Raw genomic sequence first — 21577 nt, 5'->3', positions numbered from 1 at the left:
ACAGCAAAGCAAGGCAATGAGCTGCTTGTGTCCTAGTCTGCAGTGGAGTGTGTGTGTGTGTGTGTGTGTGTGTGTGTGTGTGAGAGAGAGAGAGAGAGAGAGAGAGAGAGAGAGAGAGAGAGAGAGAGAGAGAGAGCGATAGTTGTCAACCAGAAAGGAGTGACCAGATCAAAGGGGCAGCAGTGGCAGGATTTGTGCTTCTAGTATGTCCAAACTAGATCAAAGGTCACCGGAAGAAGGCAAGCAGCTCTCAACAAGCAATGAGGCCCCATATGAGTATTTTGTTTTCTCTAAAAGAGGTCATTGGATTGGGGCATTTGAGGATGCTTGTCTTAGACTGCAATGTACCGTATAAGGGTTGAACAGATAGGATTTTTAAAAATAGAGTGGTAGTTCAGTAGTTTTTCAAATTTTTCTTAGTATAAATTGGAATTGTTGTTGTTTAGTCGTTTAGTCGTGTCCGACTCTTCGTGACCCCATGGACCATAGCACGCCAGGCACTCCTGTCTTCCACTGCCTCCCGTAGTTTGGTCAAACTCATGTTCGTAGCTTCGAGAACACTGTCCAACCATCTTGTCCTCTGTCGTCCCCTTCTCCTAGTGCCCTCAATCTTTCCCAACATCAGGGTCTTTTCCAAGGATTCTTCTCTTCTCATGAGGTGGCCAAAGTATTGGAGCCTCAGCTTCACGATCTGTCCTTCCAGGGAGCACTCAGGGCTGATTTCCTTCAGAATGGATAGGTTTGATCTTCTTGCAGTCCATGGGACTCTCAAGAGTCTCCTCCAGCACCATAATTCAAAAGCATCAATTCTTCGGCGATCAGCCTTCTTTATGGTCCAGCTCTCACTTCCATACATTAAAAGGTTCCCCAGATAAATTGGAATACACTTCAATATTATGTATACTTTAAAAAAAACCTAATACAGTGGTACCTTGTGTTACGTACCGTCCCCCTTATGAATGCTGCGTGTTAGGCACTCCGCCAACCCGGAAGTAGATGCCCCTTGTTGCAACTTTTGCCCCGGGATGCGAGCAGAAGTCGTGTTCCAGTGGCACGTGCGTGCAGCAGGAGGTGTCATAAACACCCTATTCACCATTGCCAGTCTGTATCCACGGACTGGCAATGGTGAATAGGGTGAATAGGGTGTTTATCCCACTTACTCCACACTATGATGTCATATGCCAGGTGTCACCCCCTGCTTCCACTTCCTGGGTCACAAAAGCATGCCTGGCCCAATACCCTTGATTGGGGGAAAAGAACAAGCCTTCTTGGTCTATGAATGAGAAATCTATCGTTAATTAGCTGACAATTCCTATGCTAGTGTTGCATACAGAAGCTTTCCTTTTTAAATTTACAGCTTGTGAAGCAAACCCCGACTGTCCTCCTGGTTCCTTCCTCACACCATTCCTTCAAGCTGTCTACCTCTTTGTACAGTACATCATCATGGTCAATCTGCTGATTGCTTTCTTCAAGTAAGTGCCTGTCATATTTCCTGTTGGGTTTATTGGTGCTATATTTCTGTTCGGTTTCTGTTAATTGGTTCTCAGTTAACTCAAGGCAGTGTCAATTTACTCTTGGCAGAAAGCCAAGGTTTGCCTGGCCTGGCAACAGCTCTCTGATTGGTTAATGACCAACACTGAACTCTGTTATCTAGGAATGCTAGCACAGTTGTTTCTTGTTGGGTGTTAGGAGTAGGAGTGCTGCGTATGGTTGGAGAGAGAGAGAGACAGGATTTATTTTGCTTTACTTTGTATGCAGAAACTCTGCTGGTTTTATTTTCTTTTAATAAATCCTGTAAATAGTTATTCTGCGTCTAGCCGACTAGTCATTTCCACCTCAACTAGCTTCTGCGCTGTGCAGGGAAACTCTGCAACGTTTGGGCTAAAGCCACTAGAGCTATGCCTGACACTTCAAAATTCTAAGAATTTCTACATTAAGTGGACCCACCCAGCCTAGCAGTAATAAAGTAATAGAGGAGAAGCATCAGTCTGGACTACCATGATAAATGAGCGGAATGGTTTACTTTCTGCTCATTTCTAGTAGATTACACAACTTTAAGCTTCATTTTCAGCTGCCTATAGACAAAGGAAAACTTTGATACAATTTAACAACAACCACTAAATTAGTTAGTGCTAAGATTTCCAACATTATCTGCAGACACCGTGGTGCCCCTTAATGCAGTGGTTTGCAACCAGTATACCATGGCACCCTGGCCTCTGTCCCTCTTTCCTCAAATGCCCTCTCCCATCTCTGACTCCCAAAGGCTTCCACAGCTGTTTGTTGCAGCAGCCCTGCTGCCGCCACGACTGCCTCCCAAGGTAAGGTGCTGGCCTCACCTTCACCTTTCACCAATCTCCATTGGGCCACTAGGGGGGGGCATCCTCTGCCCAGATCCCTGTGGGGCAGTGTGAGGGTGCACCTCTCTTTGGGGCAGAGGGCAGCTCAGAGGCCAGGACAGCAGCAGCAGCAGCTGCCCAGAGGACTCCCAAGGACATGGGAGAGGAGAGAAGGCTGAGGGAACACTGCACAAAGGAGGGGGTTGAAAAAAGTGCGAGAGACTGCCAGCTCTGCAGGCAAGGGGGGGGACATAACTGGGCTCCTGAGCCCCACAAGGGAGTCACAGAAAGAACAGTGGTACCTCGCAAGACGAATGCCTCGCGCAACGAAAAACTCGCAAGACGGAAGCGTTTTGCGATCTTTTTGTTGACTCGCAAGACGAATTTTTCTATGGCCGTGCTTCGCAAGACAATTTTTTTTCCTTTTTTCCTTTTGCTTTGATTTGTTTAAATTGGAAAACCGCAAGATGAAATTTTCACAATACAAAACGACTCACGGAATGAATTAATTTCGTCTTGTGAGGCATCACTGAATATAGTTGGTCAAGGAAGCCTTGGACTCAAAAAGGTTGAAAACTTCTGTCTTAAACACTTACCCTCGTGTCTGCAATGCCTTCATGGCCCCTCCCTTGTTATCTTCCTGTGTAAAAAACCATGAAGATGCACACCGTAGATCAATATTTTTGTGGTGCTGGCAAACTCAGGATCTGTTCTTTAACTTGCATGGTCTACCACTGTAATCTTTAATTTGATGGGGTTTTTTTTTGGGGGGGGGCTGTGTAAAATCATACAAATTCATGAAGACCCATTTTAATTCTTCTGAATCCAACTTTCACCCAGAGGGCCCCCCCCTTCTTTTTTATCTGGTGGTGGTGGTGAAGAAATCTGGGGGAGGGTGGTGGAAGAGGTAACCAGAGTGGACCCACAGCACCCTCTCAAAATTCCAAATGTGCTGAATGATTTTGTAAGACCCATGAGATAAAGTGAAGGATGAAAATACACATGTATTCAGTATGCTGGCAGTTCCCTGTATGTCAGACACAATTTTTTAATCATCTCCGTTGTATGAGCTTCTGCTGCAGCTGAGCAATTCAAAGGAACAAGTCATAAGTAGCTGCTTTGATGTCTGTTTGAATATGTTTATTTTTAAAATTACCTTATTTTTTCTGTGTATAAGGCTAGGTTCCCCCCCCTTAAAAATAATGTCAAAAATTAGGGTGTGTCTTATACACGGATACATCTCCCCCATTTTCTTAAATCTGAGTCCCCCAAAATAGGGGGTGTCTTATACATGGGGATGTCTTAGAGATGGAAAAATATGGATGGTATTTGTTGGTAAAAAGCTTAATAAACCGAATCAGTATTGCCATTATTAGTAAGCATTATGTGTCTAGATCCCACAGCAAGTTTTGTCAATCTCACTCCTTGGGGAACTCTGGTCTCTATATTTTGCTTGGTTAATATATTTACCTTTTATTCATTATCTTAATTTATATATTGTGCTACATATTTTAACATTGTGGGGTTTTTTTCTTTTTAATAAAAAGTCTTATGGATCTCTCTCTCTCTCCCACACCCCTTTTCCTCTGCATCCACAGTAATGTTTATTTTGATATGAAATCCATATCAAACAAACTCTGGAAATACAACCGGTATCGGTACATCATGATGTATCATGAAAAGCCATGGCTACCACCACCTTTTATCATACTGAGCCATATTGGCATCCTCATAAATTGCCTTTGCCATCGCCGGCTGCCAAATGAGCTGGACCAAGAAGAGGGGCATGTTGAACTGAGTAAGCAGAGCCTGTTCTTTCTGGTGCTCCTTATACAAGGTTCACACTATGCCTAAAATCAGTAAATCCACAGACCTTCTGTCATGGGACCTTAACTTTGTTTCTATTCATCATAAACATAAGGACTGTTCCATGCACTTACAGCAGTTAGACAGTATTCGCACCTCAGTGCTGCTTCCATTTCAGTGGCAAGTACATTGCTCCTTAATATGTTTGCTGGAACCATATAACTCCCAAGACATAAGAAGACATAAGAAAATAGCACCATCCAGTGGAATCTGACTGCCAAAACGTAGCTGTAGTGACTTGATCATTCCTCAACAAATCATGGTACAGTTCCAAAGAAGATTGAAAGCAATGCACTCTGTTACAAATGCACACCTGAATTCAACATTTATTTGTCAGTCTCACTTATGCAGTTGCCACTAGTATTTTCAGCATGGGAACAATTTGGAAATTGTGAGGAAGGTGCTTTCTAGATGCGTTGTAGTTATTCACGGTATAATTCACAAAACCCAAAAGCAAGAAATGGAAATGAAATTAAAATGTGAAATTCTCATTTTGGGTTGGGGCTGAAGGAACAAACAAAACAGGAATTAGTGCCGTAGAACAAAAAATAATACAAGTAGACTACATGGGGAAGGATCTAAAGAGCAACTAGGTGCACCAAATAGGATATTTTAAATTGGTCTTCCTTGAACAGTCCATGCCCTGTCTCAAATTGTATTCTGAAGTTTCCTCAGTTTCAAAAGTGGCTTGCTGGAGCCCTGGGTAGATATTCGGTATCGGTATCAAGTTTCTGGCTTATAGCCAAAGGCTGCTGCAATGTATACAATGTAATTCAGTAAAATATATACAAATTTGGTACAAAACTTAGAACATTTACATTATCAAATGAATATTCAATGAATGTGTCCTTTGAGAAGGAAAGAACTGGGAATTGTACCTGCTGCCCCTGCCCATGTTTATGTGAAGGTGTGAGTAGAGTCCCAATGTGTACAAAATTGCTTGAAATCTCTTACCTGGTCGAGTGATTAATTTTGCCCTTTCCAGTGCCACATCAAAGATGTCCCCTCAATGGTGAATTTGTTTACCTGTGACATAGAGTGGTGCCACATGTCCTGGTCTCAACCTTTGTTGCACCGCCCTTCACACCTACTGTCTAATCTTGTTTGAAGATTCGTGCCATTGGAAGTGCATTAGACAGAGTGAGGTAACTGCCTCAGGCAGTAGATTCTGGGTGGACAGCAGGGACAACATCCCTGGTGTTAAAATAAGACCCAGCTGCTCTCCAATCAGCTTCGGTACATGGGGTGGGCGTCTTGCATTTCACCTTAGTCAGCGAAATATTTCGAGCCAGCCCTTTGCTAGTGACATGTTTACGTCACTGTGTTTGAACTTTCTTCTCATCACCATTATCCAGAGCTGTATCTGAGTGATGAGGAATTGAAAAAACTTCATGATTTTGAAGAGCAGTGTGTGGAAAAGTACCTGCATGAGAAGAATGGAAGCCTGCATTCCAGTGACAGTGAAAGGATTCGTGTGACAACTGAAAGGTAAGATAACTTTTTCCCTGACAATGTTAGTTGTACTGCAATTCATAGAAGATAGTACAAAAGCAAGCTGAAGTGCAGGACCGCAGTCCTAAATACACAGTCATGTCATTCTTGTTGTCTATGCAGAATCAGATATGTTCAGAAAGGTACAGCTAATATACTGAGAAAAAGTAGGTCTGTGCATATGGACGTTTGTATTGAATGTCAGCAAAATGCAGCTAAACTCTTTGAGTTCCCTTAGTATGTTAAATGCAGCAATGCTTTCCATTATTTAGGGCCACATGGAGTACCACCTTATACTGATTTAGAGCATCTATTCCAGCATTTCCAACCCCAAATACTGTGGTAGCAAAACTTAAACAGTTTTTTTTTTAAGGCGAAGGCTTAGAAAGATTACCTGAAGTTATATAGCTAAAATAAGCTAACAGACAAGACAAGGGTTTATACAAATCCATTATGGGCCCTGTCATAATCTAAATGGATCTTGTTGAAAGACATTTTGATAACTGAAATAGATCTGGTAGACTTGAAATCCACTATAAGTGGGGTTTTTTGTACAGAAACCATGAGAAAAATTAAAAGAGGCTAGCAAATAGAAAATATTTTTCTCCCTAATATATTACTATTTTTTTACATTCAGCAACACTTGCAGATTTGAAGATTTTTTTTATTACAAAAGAGCAATACTTCAGGCAACATTTTACACACTCATTTCAAACATAGCTACCAGTTTCCACTTAGAATCATAGAATTGCGGAGTTGGACTTATATATTGTTTCTTTATAGTTATCAGGCATCAAATTTTATGGAAGTATAAAAAAATAATTTGTTATTTTGTAGTACACTCTAGTTCTTGGGAAAAAGAGTATATTAATACTACAGATAAATTATTGATTTTTTTGTCACATTAGTATCATATTTATTTGTAATTTATATACTAACTTTCATTTCAAAAGAAACACCAAGGCAGTTCACAAGACAATAAGGCAACAACAAAATACAACAATAAAAACCAATCTCAATTACAGTGGCCAGAAAATGCTGGTAGCCAGTATTAATTGTCAGGAAACATCCAGATAAATAAATACATTTTTAATAGCCAGCAGAAGGATCCCACAGTTGGTCTCTGCCTGATTTCCAACAGGAAATCTCTCCTCAGGATGGGAGCCACCATGGAGAAAGCAATTCTCCACACCACTTTGAGCCAGATGATTTCAGGTTATAGTACATGGGAGAAGGCATTGGCCAGATCAAGCAGGATCTTTGGTTCTCTCAGGGAATCGGATCCTGAGCTATACAGGGCCTCTTCAGCCAGTACTAGAATTTGTGTGGAGAGGGTAACAACGTTTAGATTTCTAGGCATTGAGTTACAGGAGGATCTATCCTGGAGTGTTAATACAAGGGGGCTTGTGAAGAAGGCGCAGCAGAGACTGTATTTTTTGAGAATTTTAAGGAAAAACCATCGTCCACAAAAGCTGCTGCTTGCCTTCTATCACTGTGCCATACAGAGCGTGCTCACGTACGGTTTATGTGTGTGGTACGGAAGCTGTACTTCCCAGGACAGAGCAGGGCTGTGTAGAATTATTAAAACAGCAGAGAGCATTATTGGCTGCTCACTCTCCACCTTAGAACAAATCTATACCACCAGGTGACATAGAAAAGCACTAGAAATATCAAGAGATCCAACGCACCCTGGTCACCATTTCTTTCAGCTCCTGCCATCGGGACGGAGATATAGAACTATGCAGGCAAGAATGAGCCGTCTCAGGAACAGTTTCTTCTCTAGAGCGATTTTGGCCTTAAATGGAAAGCCTGGACTTTGAAGTCATCTTATTTTACTTGTTATTTGTATTATATTTACTGTTTTTAATTAGGTTTTGTAATTTTGGATTATGCGGAATGCTTTATCTGAATGGATGTAGCAACCGAGTAATTTCGTTGTTCCCGCAAGGGGACAATGACAATAAAGATATCTTATCTTAGAACAATGGTTCCATTCACTATTTGAGGTGAACTATTCAATGATTCCATTCACTATTTGAAAAAATGGAATGTTATTAACTTAACTGATATACTGAAGAATATATATAATGCAGTTTTTAATACATCTATTATTCTCTCTTAGAGTGGAAGAGATGTTTTCACAACTGAAGGAGGTACATGAGAAAGTATTTTATGTCAAAGATGCTTTGCTTGCCCTGGATAGCCAGCTCGGACACTTACAAGACCTCTCTGCTTTAACCGTCGATACGCTTAAAGTCATTTCAGCTGTGGACACTTTGCAAGTAGAGGAGGCCCTTCTTGCTCACAAGAAGCATCAAACATACAGGAAGCTTCCCCATAGCTGGAGCAATTCCATGTGCTCCAAGGCTCTGAGCAGTATGGAAAGTGTGTGTGACAAGAAGTATAATTACTACAGCATGCCACCTTCTCTTCAGAAAAGCTTGGTCAGGACACATTGGCCCCCAGGCGCTCGTTGTGGCATTCTTGGTGCCCTGGACTACAAAAAGATAAAATCAATAAGCAAACACCAGGAGCAGGAAATTGAAAATGACACACTAACCTCTGGGGTATCGTCGGAGTGTAAATCGCCCCCTAGATATGGACAATTCCTCCTGGTTCCTTCCGGTCAGCAAGGAGCCTCTTCATCTGAAAATGCCACCTTAAGTTCAGCCTTCTCAAGTAGTCTGCTCAGAGAAGATGAACTGCAAGCTAAACCCCAAACCAAGCATGGCAGCATCACTGCTCAGCTGGAGATCCACAAGGCTCCAGAAAGAAATCCAGTTATCAATGAAAAATGGGAACTGGAATTCTCGTCTGACCAAGAGGATAGTGAAAATATCACTGAACCCTATTTGAACTTCCAAGAACCTAGAATTGCCAGTGAGGTCTCTATCCGTTCTCATCAGCACAGTGAGGAACTTGAAGGAGGTTATGTGAACTGGGGGTTCTTGGGAGATGATGAAAAGTGTTATTTTAGTAACAAGTCAAGGCAGCTGCCATGCACACATTTTAACTACAATAAAGGCTGCCGTAATCCTCAACATGCAGAGATAAATGAATCCAAATCGTTTTCCTACGTTTCTGACAGATCAGGCTACAGTAGTGACAGCTCCCAGTCTCCTCTCCCATTCCAGCGCAGTATGTCAGTCTGGATCAATCCCCGCAGGAAGAACTGGCCTTTCGGCAAGGGAAGTGGATTCTGGTCCCGCAAAGCGGAGAAAGTGGGAAAGACCTTCAGAATAAAAGGTAACGGCTACACAGTGTTGTTGCTGTTTGATTGATTTTACTGCTTGTTCTTATGCATTCATCTCCTGGTGGTCTCCTGCTTTGTTTTGTTTTTAATAAGGATTTTTTTTTAAAGCATGCCCCGAACACTTATTTTGAAAGACAATATATAAATGTTTTGAATAAACAAATAAATGTTACATTGCTTTAAGCCACTTTCCACAAAGAAGTTCCAAGCCCTTCCCAGCTGTTTAGGGGTCATTGCGCAGTCAGGCAGAGTCCCCCCTAAACCCCGGGCAGCCCCGAGCGGAATAAAGACGTAAGACCACGTTTTATGGGATTGAAATTGGCCCCAACTTTATTAAAATTCAGACGTAGGAAGACCTTGGCTCAGGCATTGGGCGTGTATCCCTCCCAGCCCCCCAGCCAGTGGTGGGGTAACTTTCAGGGTTGTCCAGCATGTGCGGGGGTTGGGCTAACTCTGGAGAACATATGTTCAAGCAGATAGCCCGCCCCCCGCGATCGCCACCGCTGGAAGGGGAGGGCAATAACAGCCAACTGGCATCGCCAAATGCCCCCCCTTTCCCCGTTTACGGGAACCCTGTTATCGTCGCCGCGATGGAGCGGGGGGTCACCGCCCCCACGCCACGTCCCTTTATGTAAATGACTAAAGGATTCCACCCAAGGCCTGCAACCGCCAAGTTGTGACAAATTGCTATGGGAAAGGCGAAACCTGCCAATGCAGGGAAATTCCTTTCTGGCCCTTTAACAGCAGCCTTGTCGTAGCAGCGCCTGCGTGCGTGTACGCCTGTGGAAGGAATCAACCTGTAAAGCAAGCATTATTTTAGGGAGTGGAGGGTGGGAAAGCTCTGAATCCGTTGGCTGCTTCCCCAGAATGGCTCCTCTTCTCTGTGTGCCAGGTTCCTACCTGGCCAATCCCCCAGCACACCTCCCCTTGGCTGGATTGGTTGACTGACCGAGTGGGTGGAGACACCAGTCTCCAGCCTCAGGTAGGCAGTGCCGGCTTCCGAACTACCAGGGCCGCCTCACGGATCCCAGGGGGGCTGCACGTGACTGCGCAAAATGCGCCTCCCCTTTTAGGTTGGAGAAACGGTCATCTGCTGCCTTTTCCATCCACTTCTCAGAAATAAAGGATATATGCTTACTATCAAACAGGGTCAAATGGAGCTGTTGACTAATTAATGGTTTTAAAGATCAATCAAGTAATCAGTAGATTATATTTACTTACATTGTGGTAATTAATTACATGATGGTTGGTACTTGGCCAATAAATTAATATTCTATTCTATTCTATGTGGCATGCACAAGTGCTGACCCTTATACACAGTAGTAAAATGGCTAGATAAGAATACTGTAACAATCCAATCCTTTCAGTAGCACCTTAAAGACCAACTAAGTTTTTATTTTGGTATGAGCTTTCGTGTGCATGCACACTTCGTCAGATGTCAGGTGCTACTGAAGGAAGTTTTCTTTGAAATATGAATTTAGTTGACTCCCCCCCCCCCGCCTTTTTACTCTCAGAGTTATCAAAATCTGCAGAGTCACATCAGCCAGTATTGGCAAAGGCAAAACCTGGAAACAAAGAAAGGAAATCTTTGAGGAAGAAACAGAAAACTCTTCAGGTGCCGGTAGGTGAAGGTGGAATTAGAATTGAATGTCCTTTTTCTGTTTTTTTAACAGGCTGAATAAATATAGAACGACACAGTTATGAAAGCTCAGCTCTGCTTTCAAGATGATTATTAAAACTGTTACTGGCATGGCTGATTAATCATTGCATATTTGGAAACTGTTTGGCTCACGCTCACATTATTGGGGGGCCGGGAAGCAAGTAGCTCTGAATGAAATCCAGCTGTCCATTACCCACCCCCCTTTGTTGTTGTTGTTGTTGTTTAGTCGTTTAGTCGTGTCCGACTCTTCGTGACCCCATGGACCAGAGCACGCCAGACACTCCTGTCTTCCACTGCCTCCCGCAGTTTGGTCAAACTCATGTTGGTAGCTTCGAGAACACTGTCCAACCATCTTGTCCTCGGTCGTCCCCTTCTCCTAGTGCCCTCAATCTTTCCCAACATCAGGGTCTTTTCCAGGGAGTCTTCTCTTCTCATGAGGTGGCCAAAGTATTGGAGCCTCAGTTTCAGGATCTGTCCTTCCAGTGAGCACTCAGGGCTGATTTCCCCCTTTTTACTCTGAGTAAAAACATCTTGACTATGACTTTGGACAAGTGTAGTGAATGCTATACTTCCTCTTTGTTACTGCTAATGCTTTATTAATGTAACATTTGCAAACAATGATCTGCCCTCCCCATTATGTATAAGGGACTTTCCTGCTGGAGTGGCTTGAAAGGGTTATGCTACTGGCAACTTAAGCTCAATTTAAGTGGGTGGCGCTGTGGACTAAACCACTGAGCCTAGGGCTTGCTGATCGGTAGGTCAGCAGTTCGAATCCCCACGATGGAGTAAGCTCCCGTTGTTTGGTCCCAGCTCCTGCCAACCTAGCAGTTTGAAAGCATGTCAAAGTGCAAGTGGATAAATAGATACCGCTACAGCAGGAAGGTAAACGGCGTTTCCGTGTGCTGCTCTGGTTCACCAGAAGCGGCTTAGTCATGCTGGCCACATGTCCCGGAAAAACTGTCTGCGGACAAATGCCAGCTGCCTCGGCCAGTAAAGCGAGATGAGCACCACAACCCCAGAGTCGTCCATGACTGGACTGAACTGTCAGGGGTCCTTTACCTTTTTACCTGTCATCTTTGGCTGTTTACTGTTTTCCCTTTTCTTTTGGCAGATGATTACAGTTGATGGTTGTCCCCAGAGTACCCAAGTTAGTTCAGAGCCACTTGAAAGCAGACCTGTGGGAGACAAATGGGAACACAGAACAAATGAGCTAACTTCATCTTGCTTCAATCAGCTAAGTATGTATTGTTGTTGTTGTTGTTTAGTCATTTAGTCATGTCCGATTCTTCGTGACCCCATGGACCAGAGCACGCCAAGCACTCCTGTCTTCCACTGTCTCCTGCAGTTTGGTCAGACTCATGTTGGTGGCTTCGAGAACACTGTCCACCCATCTCGTCCTCTGTCGTCCCCTTCTCCTTGTGCCCTCCATCTTTCCCAACATCAGGGTCTTTTCCAGGGAGTCTTCTCTTCTCATGAGGTGGTCAAAGTATTGGAGCCTCAGCTTCACGATCTGTCCTTCCAGTGAGCACTCAGGGCTGATTTCCTTCAGAATGGATAGGTTTGATCATCTTGCAGTCCATGGGACTCTCAAGAGTCTCCTCCAGCACCAGAATTCAAAAGCATTAATTCTTCGGCGATCAGCCTTCCAGCTCTCACTTCCATACATCACTACTGGGAAAACCATAGCTTTAACAATACGGACCTTTGTTGGCAAGGTGATGTCTCTGCTTTTTAAGATGCTTTTTAAGGTTTGTCATTGCTTTTGTCCCAAGAAGCAGGTGTGTTTTAATTTTGCGACTGCTGTCACCATCTGCAGTGATCATGGAACCCAAGAAAGTAAAATCTCTCACTGCCTCCATTTCTTCTATTTGCCAGGAGGTGATGGGACCAGTGGCCATGATCTTGGTTTTTTTGATGTTGAGCTTCAGACCATATTTTGCGCTCTCCTCTTTCACCCTCATTAAAAGGTTCTTTAATTCCTCCTCACTTTCTGTCATCAAGGTTGTGTCATCAGCATATCTGAGGTTGTTGATATTTCTTCCGGCAATCTTAATTCTGGCTTGGGATTCATCCAGTCCAGCCTTTCTCATGATGAATTCTGCATAGAAGTTAAATAAGCAGTGTACAACCTTGTCGTACTCCTTTCCCAATTTTGAACCAGTCAGTTATTCCATCTCCACTTCTAACTGTAGCTTCTTGTCCCACATAGAGATTTCTCAGGAGACAGATGAGATGATCAGGCAGTTCCATTTCTATAAGAACTTGCCATAATTTGCTGTGGTCGACACAGTCAAATGCTTTTGCGTAGTCAATGAAGCAGAAGTAGATGTTTTTCTGGAACTCTTTATTCATAATCCAGCGCATGTTTGCAATTTGGTCTCTGGTTCCTCTGCCCCTTCGAAATCCAGCTTGCACTTCTGGGAGTTCTCAGTCCACATACTGCTTAAGCCTGCCTTACATGGGCGTAGGCAGGGGGGGCAGGAGGGGGCAATTGCCCCCCCTAGAAGCAGGGCCACTGGCCAGCCTGCCCCACTGCCTGCCCGGTGCCGTCTCCCTTCTCCCTGGCTGGCTGTGGGGCGGGCGGCGGGAAAGCACCAGAGTCGCGCAAAGCGTTTGGCTGGCTTTCCCTCCCTCCGCCCCACAGCCAGCAAGGGAGAAGGGAGACGTCCCTTCTAGCCGGCTGGCTGTGGGGCGGGCGGAGGGAAAGCCAGGCAACCGCTTTGCGCGGCTCTGGGGCTTTCCCTCCACCTGCCCCAGCGATTGCAGAGGGGGAGGAGGGGATCGGAGCAGCCCGATTTCGGGCTGATCCTGGCTCCCCCTCGTCCCTTCCGATCGTGGAGGGGGAGGAGGGAGGAGAGAGTCGGAGCAGCCCGATTTCGGGCTGATCCTGGCTCCCCCTCGTCCCTTCCTATCGCGGAGGGGGAGGAGGGAGTCGGAGCAGCCCGATTTCGGGCTGATCCTGGCTCCCCCTCGTCCCTTCCTATCGCGGAGGGGGAGGAGGGAGTCGGAGCAGCCCGATTTCGGGCTGATCCTGGCTCCCCCTCGTCCCTTCCGATCGTGGAGGGGGAGGAGGGAGGAGAGAGTCGGAGCAGCCCGATTTCGGGCTGATCCTGGCTCCCCCTCGTCCCTTCCTATCGCGGAGGGGGAGGAGGGAGTCGGAGCAGCCCGATTTCGGGCTGATCCTGGCTCCCCCTCGTCCCTTCCTATCGCGGAGGGGGAGGAGGGAGTCGGAGCAGCCCGATTTCGGGCTGATCCTGGCTCCCCCTCGTCCCTTCCGATTGCGGAGGGGGAGGAGGGAGTCGGAGCAGCCCGATTTCGGGCTGATCCTGGCTCCCCCTCATCCCTTCCTATCGCGGAGGGGGAGGAGGGAGTCGGAGCAGCCTGATTTCGGGCTGCTCCGATGTGGCCCCGCCCCCGCCCCTTGGCCCCGCCCCTTGCGCCCCGCCCCTTGCCCCCCCTGATTTTCATCCTGGCTACGCCCCTGCTGCCTTGTAGAATTTTAAACATAACCTTGCCACCATGTGAAATGAGCGCAATTGTGCGGTAGTTGGAGCATTCTTTGGCACTGCCCTTCTTTGGGATTGGGATGTAGACTGATCCTCTCCAATCCTCTGGCCACTGCTGAGTTTTCCAAACTTGCTGGCATATTGAGTGTAGCACCTTAACAGCATCATCTTTTAAAAATTTTAATAGTTCAGCTGGAATATCATCACTTCCACTGGCCTTGTTATTAGCAGTGCTTTCTAAGGCCCATTTGACTTCACTCTGCAGGATGTCTGGCTCAAGGTCAGCAACCACACTACCTGGGGTGTACGAGACCTCCATATCTTTCTGGTATAATTCCTCTGTGTATTCTTGCCACCTCTTCTTGATGTCTTCTGCTTCTGTTAGGTCCTTTCCACTTTTGTCCTTTATTATGGTAATCTTTGTACGGAATGTTCCTTTCATATCTCCAATTTTCCTGAACAGATCTCTGGTTTTTCTAATTCTGTTGTTTTCCTCTATTTCTTTGCATTGCTCGTTTAATGAGGCCTTCTTGTCTCTCCTTGCTATTATTTGGAAATCTGCATTCAATTTCTTGTATCTTTCACTATCTCCCTCACATTTTGCCTGCCTTCTCTCCCCTGCTATTTGTAAGGCCTCATTGGACAGCCATTTTGCTTTCTTGCATTTCCTTTTCATTGGGATGGTTTTCGTTGCTGCCTCCTGTATAATGCTATGAGACTCCATCCATAGTTCTTCAGGCACTCTCTCCACCAAATCTAAATCTTTAAACCTGTTCCTCACTTCCACTGTGTATTCATAAGGGTTTTGATTTAGATTGTGTCTTACTGGCCCAGTGGTTTTTCCTACTTTCTTTGGTTTAAGCTGGAATTTTGCTATTAGAAGCTGATGATCTGAGCCACAGTCAGCTCCAGGTCTTGTTTTTGTTGACTGTATAGAGCTTCTCCATCTTTGGCTGCAGAGAATATAATCAATCTGATTTCGATGCTGCCCATCTGGTGATGTCCATGTGTAGAGTCGTCTCTTGTGTTGTTGGAAAAGAGTGTTTGTGATGACCAGCTTGTTCTCTTGACAGAACTCTATTAGCCTTTGCCCTGCTTCGTTTTGAACTCCAAGGCCAAACTTGCCAGTTATTCCTTTTATCTCTTGATTCCCTACTTTAGCATTCCAATCCCCTATAATGAGAAGAACATCCTTCTTTGGTGTCATTTCTAGAAGGTATTGTAAGTCTTCATAGAATTGGTCAATTTCACTTTCTTCAGCACTGGTAGTTGGTGCATAAACTTGGATTACTGTGATTTTAAAAGGTCCTTCTTGGATTCGTATTGAGATCACTCTATCATTTTTGAGATTGCATCCCAGTACAGCTTTCACCACTCTTTTGTTGACTATGAGGCCCACTCCATTTCTTCTACGGGATTCTTGCCCATAGTAGTAGATATGATAGTCATCCGAACTGAATTCACCCATTCCCTTCCATTTTAGTTCACTGATGCCCAGGATGTCAATATTTATTCTTGTCATCTCATTTTTGACCACATCCAGCTTACTTTTATCCATGGTTCTTACATTCCAAGTTCCTATGCAATATTTTTCTTTACAGCATCGGACTTTCCTTTCGCTTCCAGGCATATCCGCAACTGAGCGACCTTTCGGCTTTGGCCCAGCCGCTTCATCAGCTCTGAATCTACTTGTACTTGTCCTCCGCTCTTCCTCAGTAGCATGTTGGACGCCTTCCGACCTGAGGGGCTCATCTTCCAGCGTCATAACTTTTATATGCCTGTTGTCTTTGTCCATGGAGTTTTCTTGGCAGGGATACTGGAGTGGCTTGCCAGTTTAGTCCAGTTTAGTCAAAACTCTTCACTATGACCTGTCCATCTTGGGTGGCCCTGAACGGCATAGCTCATAGCTTCTCTGAGTTATTCAAGCCCCTTCGCCACGACAAGGCAGTGATCCATGAAGTATGTAATCCAAAGCAACTAACGATAGGTAGAATTTGAAATGTTTGGTGGCACCCAGGACCCATAAATACTACCCACAATAGCCTTCTTAAGAGAACAAATTGTGGAGATAGGCTATTAAATTTCTTGTGAAGTATCTCTCCTGGTATCCTGATATCATCTGGGTCTGGATTGACTTCCAGAAATTTCACACTTTTCTGTTTGTTTATTGGCTGTTTGTCTCAAACCAAGAGCCCTTCAGTTTAGCTTATACCAGAAAGCTGCCAAGGTTGAAAAATCATAGAATCATAGAGTTGGAAGAGACCACAAGGGCCATCCAGTCCAACCCCCTGCCAAGCAGGAAACACCATCAAAGCATTCTTGACATATGGCTGTCAAGCCTCTGCTTAAAGACCTCCAAAGAAGAAAAACCATTGAGACAGGTGAGGGGAGCCAAATACTCAGCATCAAATCCACCTGACCCCTCCCCAAACCTCCCTCTCACACTTATAGACCAATCAGTGAAAGGTTACAGGTCAGCTCCCAAGAAAATAGGAAACCTGGGATCACTAAAGTACATACTTCTCTTCTACAGAGTTAATGATATTCCTCAATACATGCTGGTAGAAAATGTGTTTTGATTTGATTGCCTATGTATTATACTCCATTTGTGGCACAGTAATTACGTTAATGAATAGGAAGTTGTTTTATTTCTACTCCCTGAGCATCAACGCTACATTTGAAATACAGACCTGGGTGAGGTGACAGGGTATGCTTCCAATTCTATTGCTTTAGACTAGGACATGATAACATCAAGAGCTTGCATACAGCTTGATTTTGCAGATCTGCTGGAAACATTCCATAGATTCTGAACAGGAAAGTCTTGCATTGGAGTGTGTCCAGAATAAGCCTGACCTACTTCCTCCCAAAATGGAAAATGCTCACTCACCTCATTGCCAAGATGATCTGAATTTGGTCCACGGGCTGCTCAAATTCCCTCTCCTTCTTTCCCATTCCCTTCAATGCCACTTCCTGGGATGTCACCACAGGTGCCTGTGCTGTGATGGAAGCATAGCATTGGGAGAAGAGATGGGAAGGGACTTCTCTTTCTCCTCCTCTTGCCCACTGTCTGCTGTGGGGATGGGGGCAAATATTGGGGGTGGAGAAGTAAGCCTCCCATGAGCTTTTATTTGTGGGGGCGGTGGCAGCGAAGGGACCTTGGGCCCTAAGAGTTGGCTTCTATGGATGAGAAGCAACGCACTAGGTTGCAAAGGCTCAAGCAGTGTCTCCAATATTGCAGTAATCCTGTACATTTCTCAGAGGCACAGAACATCCTGTTCAGACTGGGCTGTTCATGAATACATGCTTGCATTTGTGTGCCTTTAAAAAAATATTCACATGTGTTCTTGCTGTGCTTGCTTACTTGGCTAGGTTTGGACCGTATTGGTTGTATGCACCAGAGAATGAAAAACCAAGAAACGGCAAGACACACGGTACAGATTTGTGACTACCTGAGGCAATCGCAAGAGGTAAGGCTTGAAGACATAAAATTATTGCTAGTCAGCTCTTTACCTTCTAAAAATCTATGCCCAATCCACTGATTCTTGTGCTATATCTTGGTCTGAATTCATGGCTGAGCACTAGGAAGAAACTTTTTCTTGAGAAATTTCATTTTATGCAGCAGGCACAGTAGTCTCTGGGTAAGAAATAAGTAATTAACCACTTAACCTTCAGAAAAGATTAATAAAAAAAGCCATTAAACTATTGAATCATGAAATGGGAGTCTATATGAAGAGGATACTTTTTTTGAAACTGAGGTTTTATATGGTAATTCTCTAGGCCATTAAGAAAATAGACTGAGTGGGGTCGGCTCTATTGAAGAACGATATTAAGCAAACTTCTTAGCTGTTTGGTGATATAATTATTCCTTGCAATTTGGGGATTAAACTCATCCTGCTATTTGTATTTTGGATTATGCATTTACCTTTAGATTTTCCCCCTTTCCATTTGAACTAATTTATGCAAACTAAAGTAGTGAAAACCAGAATGTCAAGGGCAATTCAAGTCAATAAGATTTTTCCATTGACTTAAGTAGAAAAGCTTGCTGATCAAAACAGACTTTGCGAATAGAATTGGTAGGGCATTTTAACTGCTTCTCTTGATACCACAAAAGTCTTTATAAACATACTGCCCCAAAGTAGAGTAACCTCCCAGTTTAGTAAAAAAAATTCCTTCAGTAGCACCTTAAAGACCAACTAAGTTTTTATTTTGGTATGAGCTTTCGTGTGCATGCACACGAAAGCTCATACCAAAATAAAAACTTAGTTGGTCTTTAAGGTGCTACTGAAGGAATTTTTTTTATTTTGCTTCAACTCAGACCAACACGGCTACCTACCTGTAACTCCCAGTTTAGGTCAAACATTGCCATCTTGGTGGCTCCTTGCCTTGCAGGTCTCTTCCACCTGGCCTGGGAGGTCAGTGCCCTGACTGATGGCAAGGACAGAAGCTGAGGCTAAACAGAATATTGGGCTGGGGCATGGGCCTAGCCAGGAGAGGTCAGCTGCCTGCCTCTAAATCAAGTGAATAAATAAAAATACTTCACTAATTGACCAATTGTGTCACAGATAGCTTGGTTCTGCCATGGCTAACATAACCATGGGTTGCAGTATTTCTGCTGTTGTTGTTATTTTTTGTATCTTTATTTTTAGATCTTATGATCTATGTGGAAATAGTTCAATTTGGTTGTGTACTTTTTGATGTGTTTTATTTATTTTTCATGACTACTTGTTTTACGTCTGCAATTATGTAAATATTTTTATGTAGTAAGCCGCCTTGAGCATAATTTTAACAGTGAAAAGGTGGCATACAGATGAAATGATGGTGATGATTCCTGGATAAACATGGCTGCAGACTTGAGGACAACATGCCCAAGCAGCCATGAAATCAGGCCATGTTTTAATTGAGAAAATGTACTTGCCATTTCCCTCCCCTTTCAGGATTTAAATAACAGCATGACTTGGACTAGGAAAAATAGGAAGAATAATTTGAGCCGGAGCCATTCGTAAGTAGTCCTGTTTGTATCACCAGCTACATCTGTCTTCCTTGGTTCACTTTAGATATGCAACGTTGCTAATATCACTGCACAACAAATTTTGACAAAAGTAACATCTCTGAGATAAAAGTAGCCATTTCTTAAAAATGAGTTGAGGAGCTGAAGCCAAATGTGACAATGAAAATGCAAAATTGGCTACTGTTTCTTAGAGATCTGCAATAGTTTGTTACATAATCAAGGAATATGTACATACAACAAGGACCAGTGAGAGCCAGCTTCTACATCTGATGCCACTCTGCCTGTTCTTCAGGATCGTCTCTGGCAAACGCCCAACAGTAGTAAGCCAACATGGAAGTAGACCACTTTCCCTGGAATTGTTTCTCCACTGTTGCAATTTCCTGATGAAAATGCTCACCATGTTCATGACTTACCATATTGTAGTTGTCAGGGAATAAATCCAAGTGGGAATGGGAAAAGTGGATCTTTAAGGACATATTGCAGCCAAGTTTATAATACAGAGGCAACATGTCCTCAACCTCTTCCTTGCAGTTTTCTGTCCTGACATTCCCAAGGAAGTTAGTTAACACCAAACAAAACACATCCCAGCCTTTTTTCCTGTCACCTTGAAGCAGGTTGTCAAACAGTATGTCTTTGAAGAAGAAGAAGAAGAAGAAGAAGAAGAAGAGGAGGAGGAGTTTGGATTTGATATCCCGCTTTATCACTACCCTAAAGAATCTCAAAGCGGCTAACATTCTCCTTTCCCTTCCTCCCCCACAACAAACACTCTGTGAGGTGGGTGGGGCTGAGAGACTTCAGAGAAGTGTGACTAGCCCAAGGGCCCTCAGCAGCTGCATGTGGAGGAGCGGAGACACGAACCCCGTTTCCCAGATTATGAGTCTACTGCTCTTAAGCACTACACCACAGAGGACCCACAAAAAACACCCCTCTTTAATTTTTGCTTCACTGAGCAGAGGGAAATTTGCAGCCAGGTACTTGAAAGGTGATCTATGGCGTTTACGTTTTTTTTTCACCAGACCAAGTTTGATGTGTAGGGGTGGTGGTAGGATTTTGTATGTTTCTGCCAGTGCTGGGTATTTCACATTATTCTCTCCAACCTTCAAATATTTTCTCTTTGCTCAGCTGTCCCATCAACATAGACACAAGCTTCATGTCACCACAAAGCAAGCAGTCATACTGGCTGTATTGAGGACAGTCTAATGGCTGTTTTAGGTTGCCATGGGCTTCCTGGCCTGTGTGCCTGGAGCCGCCAATCTAGTGGATCATATGTCAGTACTGCTCAAGATGAACAATTCTAACAGCCCTATATTGTCCTGCACATCATCTTAATGTGGACATAATTTTATGTTCCTTTCCAATGTCTGTAGCATTATATGTTTCTACATGTGGTGCTGGTTATCATTATTTGTAAAGATGAAAAACTTTGTTCTCCCCCCTGCATTTATTATATACAGTACTTAATATGGATATATTTTTTCCCAAACACATAAAGCTAACTTCAGTATTTTATTTTGAACAGGTTGAGTAGTTCAGATGGAACTCTTGGTAAGCATTTTTTCTAATAATAATAATAATAATAATAATAATAATAATAATAATAATAATATATTATTTATACCCCTCCCATCTGGCCGGGTTCCCCCAGCCACTCTGGGCGGCTTCCAACAAAATATTAAAATACAGAAATCCATCAAACATTAAAAGCTTCCCTAAACAGGGCTGCCTTAAGATGCCTTCTAAAGGTCTGGTAATTGTTATTCTCTTTGATCTCTGATGGGAGGGCATTCCACAGGGTGGGCGCCACTACCGAGAAGGCCCTCTGCCTGGTTCCCTGTAACTTAGCTTTTCGTAGCGAGGGAACCGCCAGAAGGCCCTCAGCGCTGGATCTCAGTGTCCGGGCAGAACGAAGGTCTTATTTGTAAATTGCATAGTTATAAAATGTATAATTAGAATAGACCTTGGTCTTTGCAAAAGTCTGTTAATATCAGCTCACCATTTTTAGACCTTCCTATAGTTGTGCTACTTTAACACATAATTCAGAGGTTGACTTGGAGACTTCTGCAATGAAAATACACTTCCATTTATGACTTTTTTTAAAAAGTTAATGCTTCAGATAAACTGTATTCAGAGGACTCCTAGAAAAGATGAGGCCATGCTTTGCTAGACATCTGATGGTAAATGTCTGCAAAACCTGAAAGGTCACATATATATCAGCCTAACAGATTGGAGACCTGTGCTCAAACTAACAAGATGAATTTCAATAGGGACAAATGTAAGGTTATGGATTTAGGCAGGAAGAACCAGATGCACAAATATAAGATGAGTGACACCTGGCTTGTCAGTAGTACATGTGAAAAGGATCTAGGGGTTTTAGCAGACCACAAGCTTAACACGAGCCAACAGTAGAACCCAAACCATGGCAAAAGCTTACAAATGTATACACAAAGCATAGCATAC

At 43.8% G+C, this 21577-nt stretch overlaps 1 protein-coding gene across 4 annotated transcripts in view; it reads left to right on the top strand.

The window, feature by feature from the left end:
- TRPM6 (transient receptor potential cation channel subfamily M member 6) overlaps positions 1-21577 on the top strand; it is a 97661-nt gene that overhangs the window by 49443 nt on the left and 26641 nt on the right. For all 4 annotated transcript variants that reach the window (XR_015946248.1, XM_035099595.3, XM_035099594.3 and 1 more), the window contains 9 exons: positions 1358-1472; positions 3935-4134; positions 5558-5690; positions 7816-8939; positions 10461-10567; positions 11718-11844; positions 17482-17579; positions 19047-19111; positions 20640-20665. Coding sequence is in view for 3 of the 4 variants with exons in the window: in XM_035099595.3 (XP_034955486.3) it covers positions 1358-1472; positions 3935-4134; positions 5558-5690; positions 7816-8939; positions 10461-10567; positions 11718-11844; positions 17482-17579; positions 19047-19111; positions 20640-20665 (1995 nt within the window). In the remaining variant the exon portion in view is untranslated. The remainder of the gene's footprint in view (positions 1-1357; positions 1473-3934; positions 4135-5557; positions 5691-7815; positions 8940-10460; positions 10568-11717; positions 11845-17481; positions 17580-19046; positions 19112-20639; positions 20666-21577) is intronic.

Source organism: Zootoca vivipara, chromosome 10, assembly GCF_965207765.1.
Source record: "Zootoca vivipara chromosome 10, rZooViv2.hap1.1, whole genome shotgun sequence".
Classification (NCBI taxonomy): Eukaryota; Metazoa; Chordata; class Lepidosauria; order Squamata; family Lacertidae; genus Zootoca; species Zootoca vivipara.
Note: the sequence above shows the minus strand (reverse complement) of the source record. Positions and strands in the feature narration are given on the sequence as shown.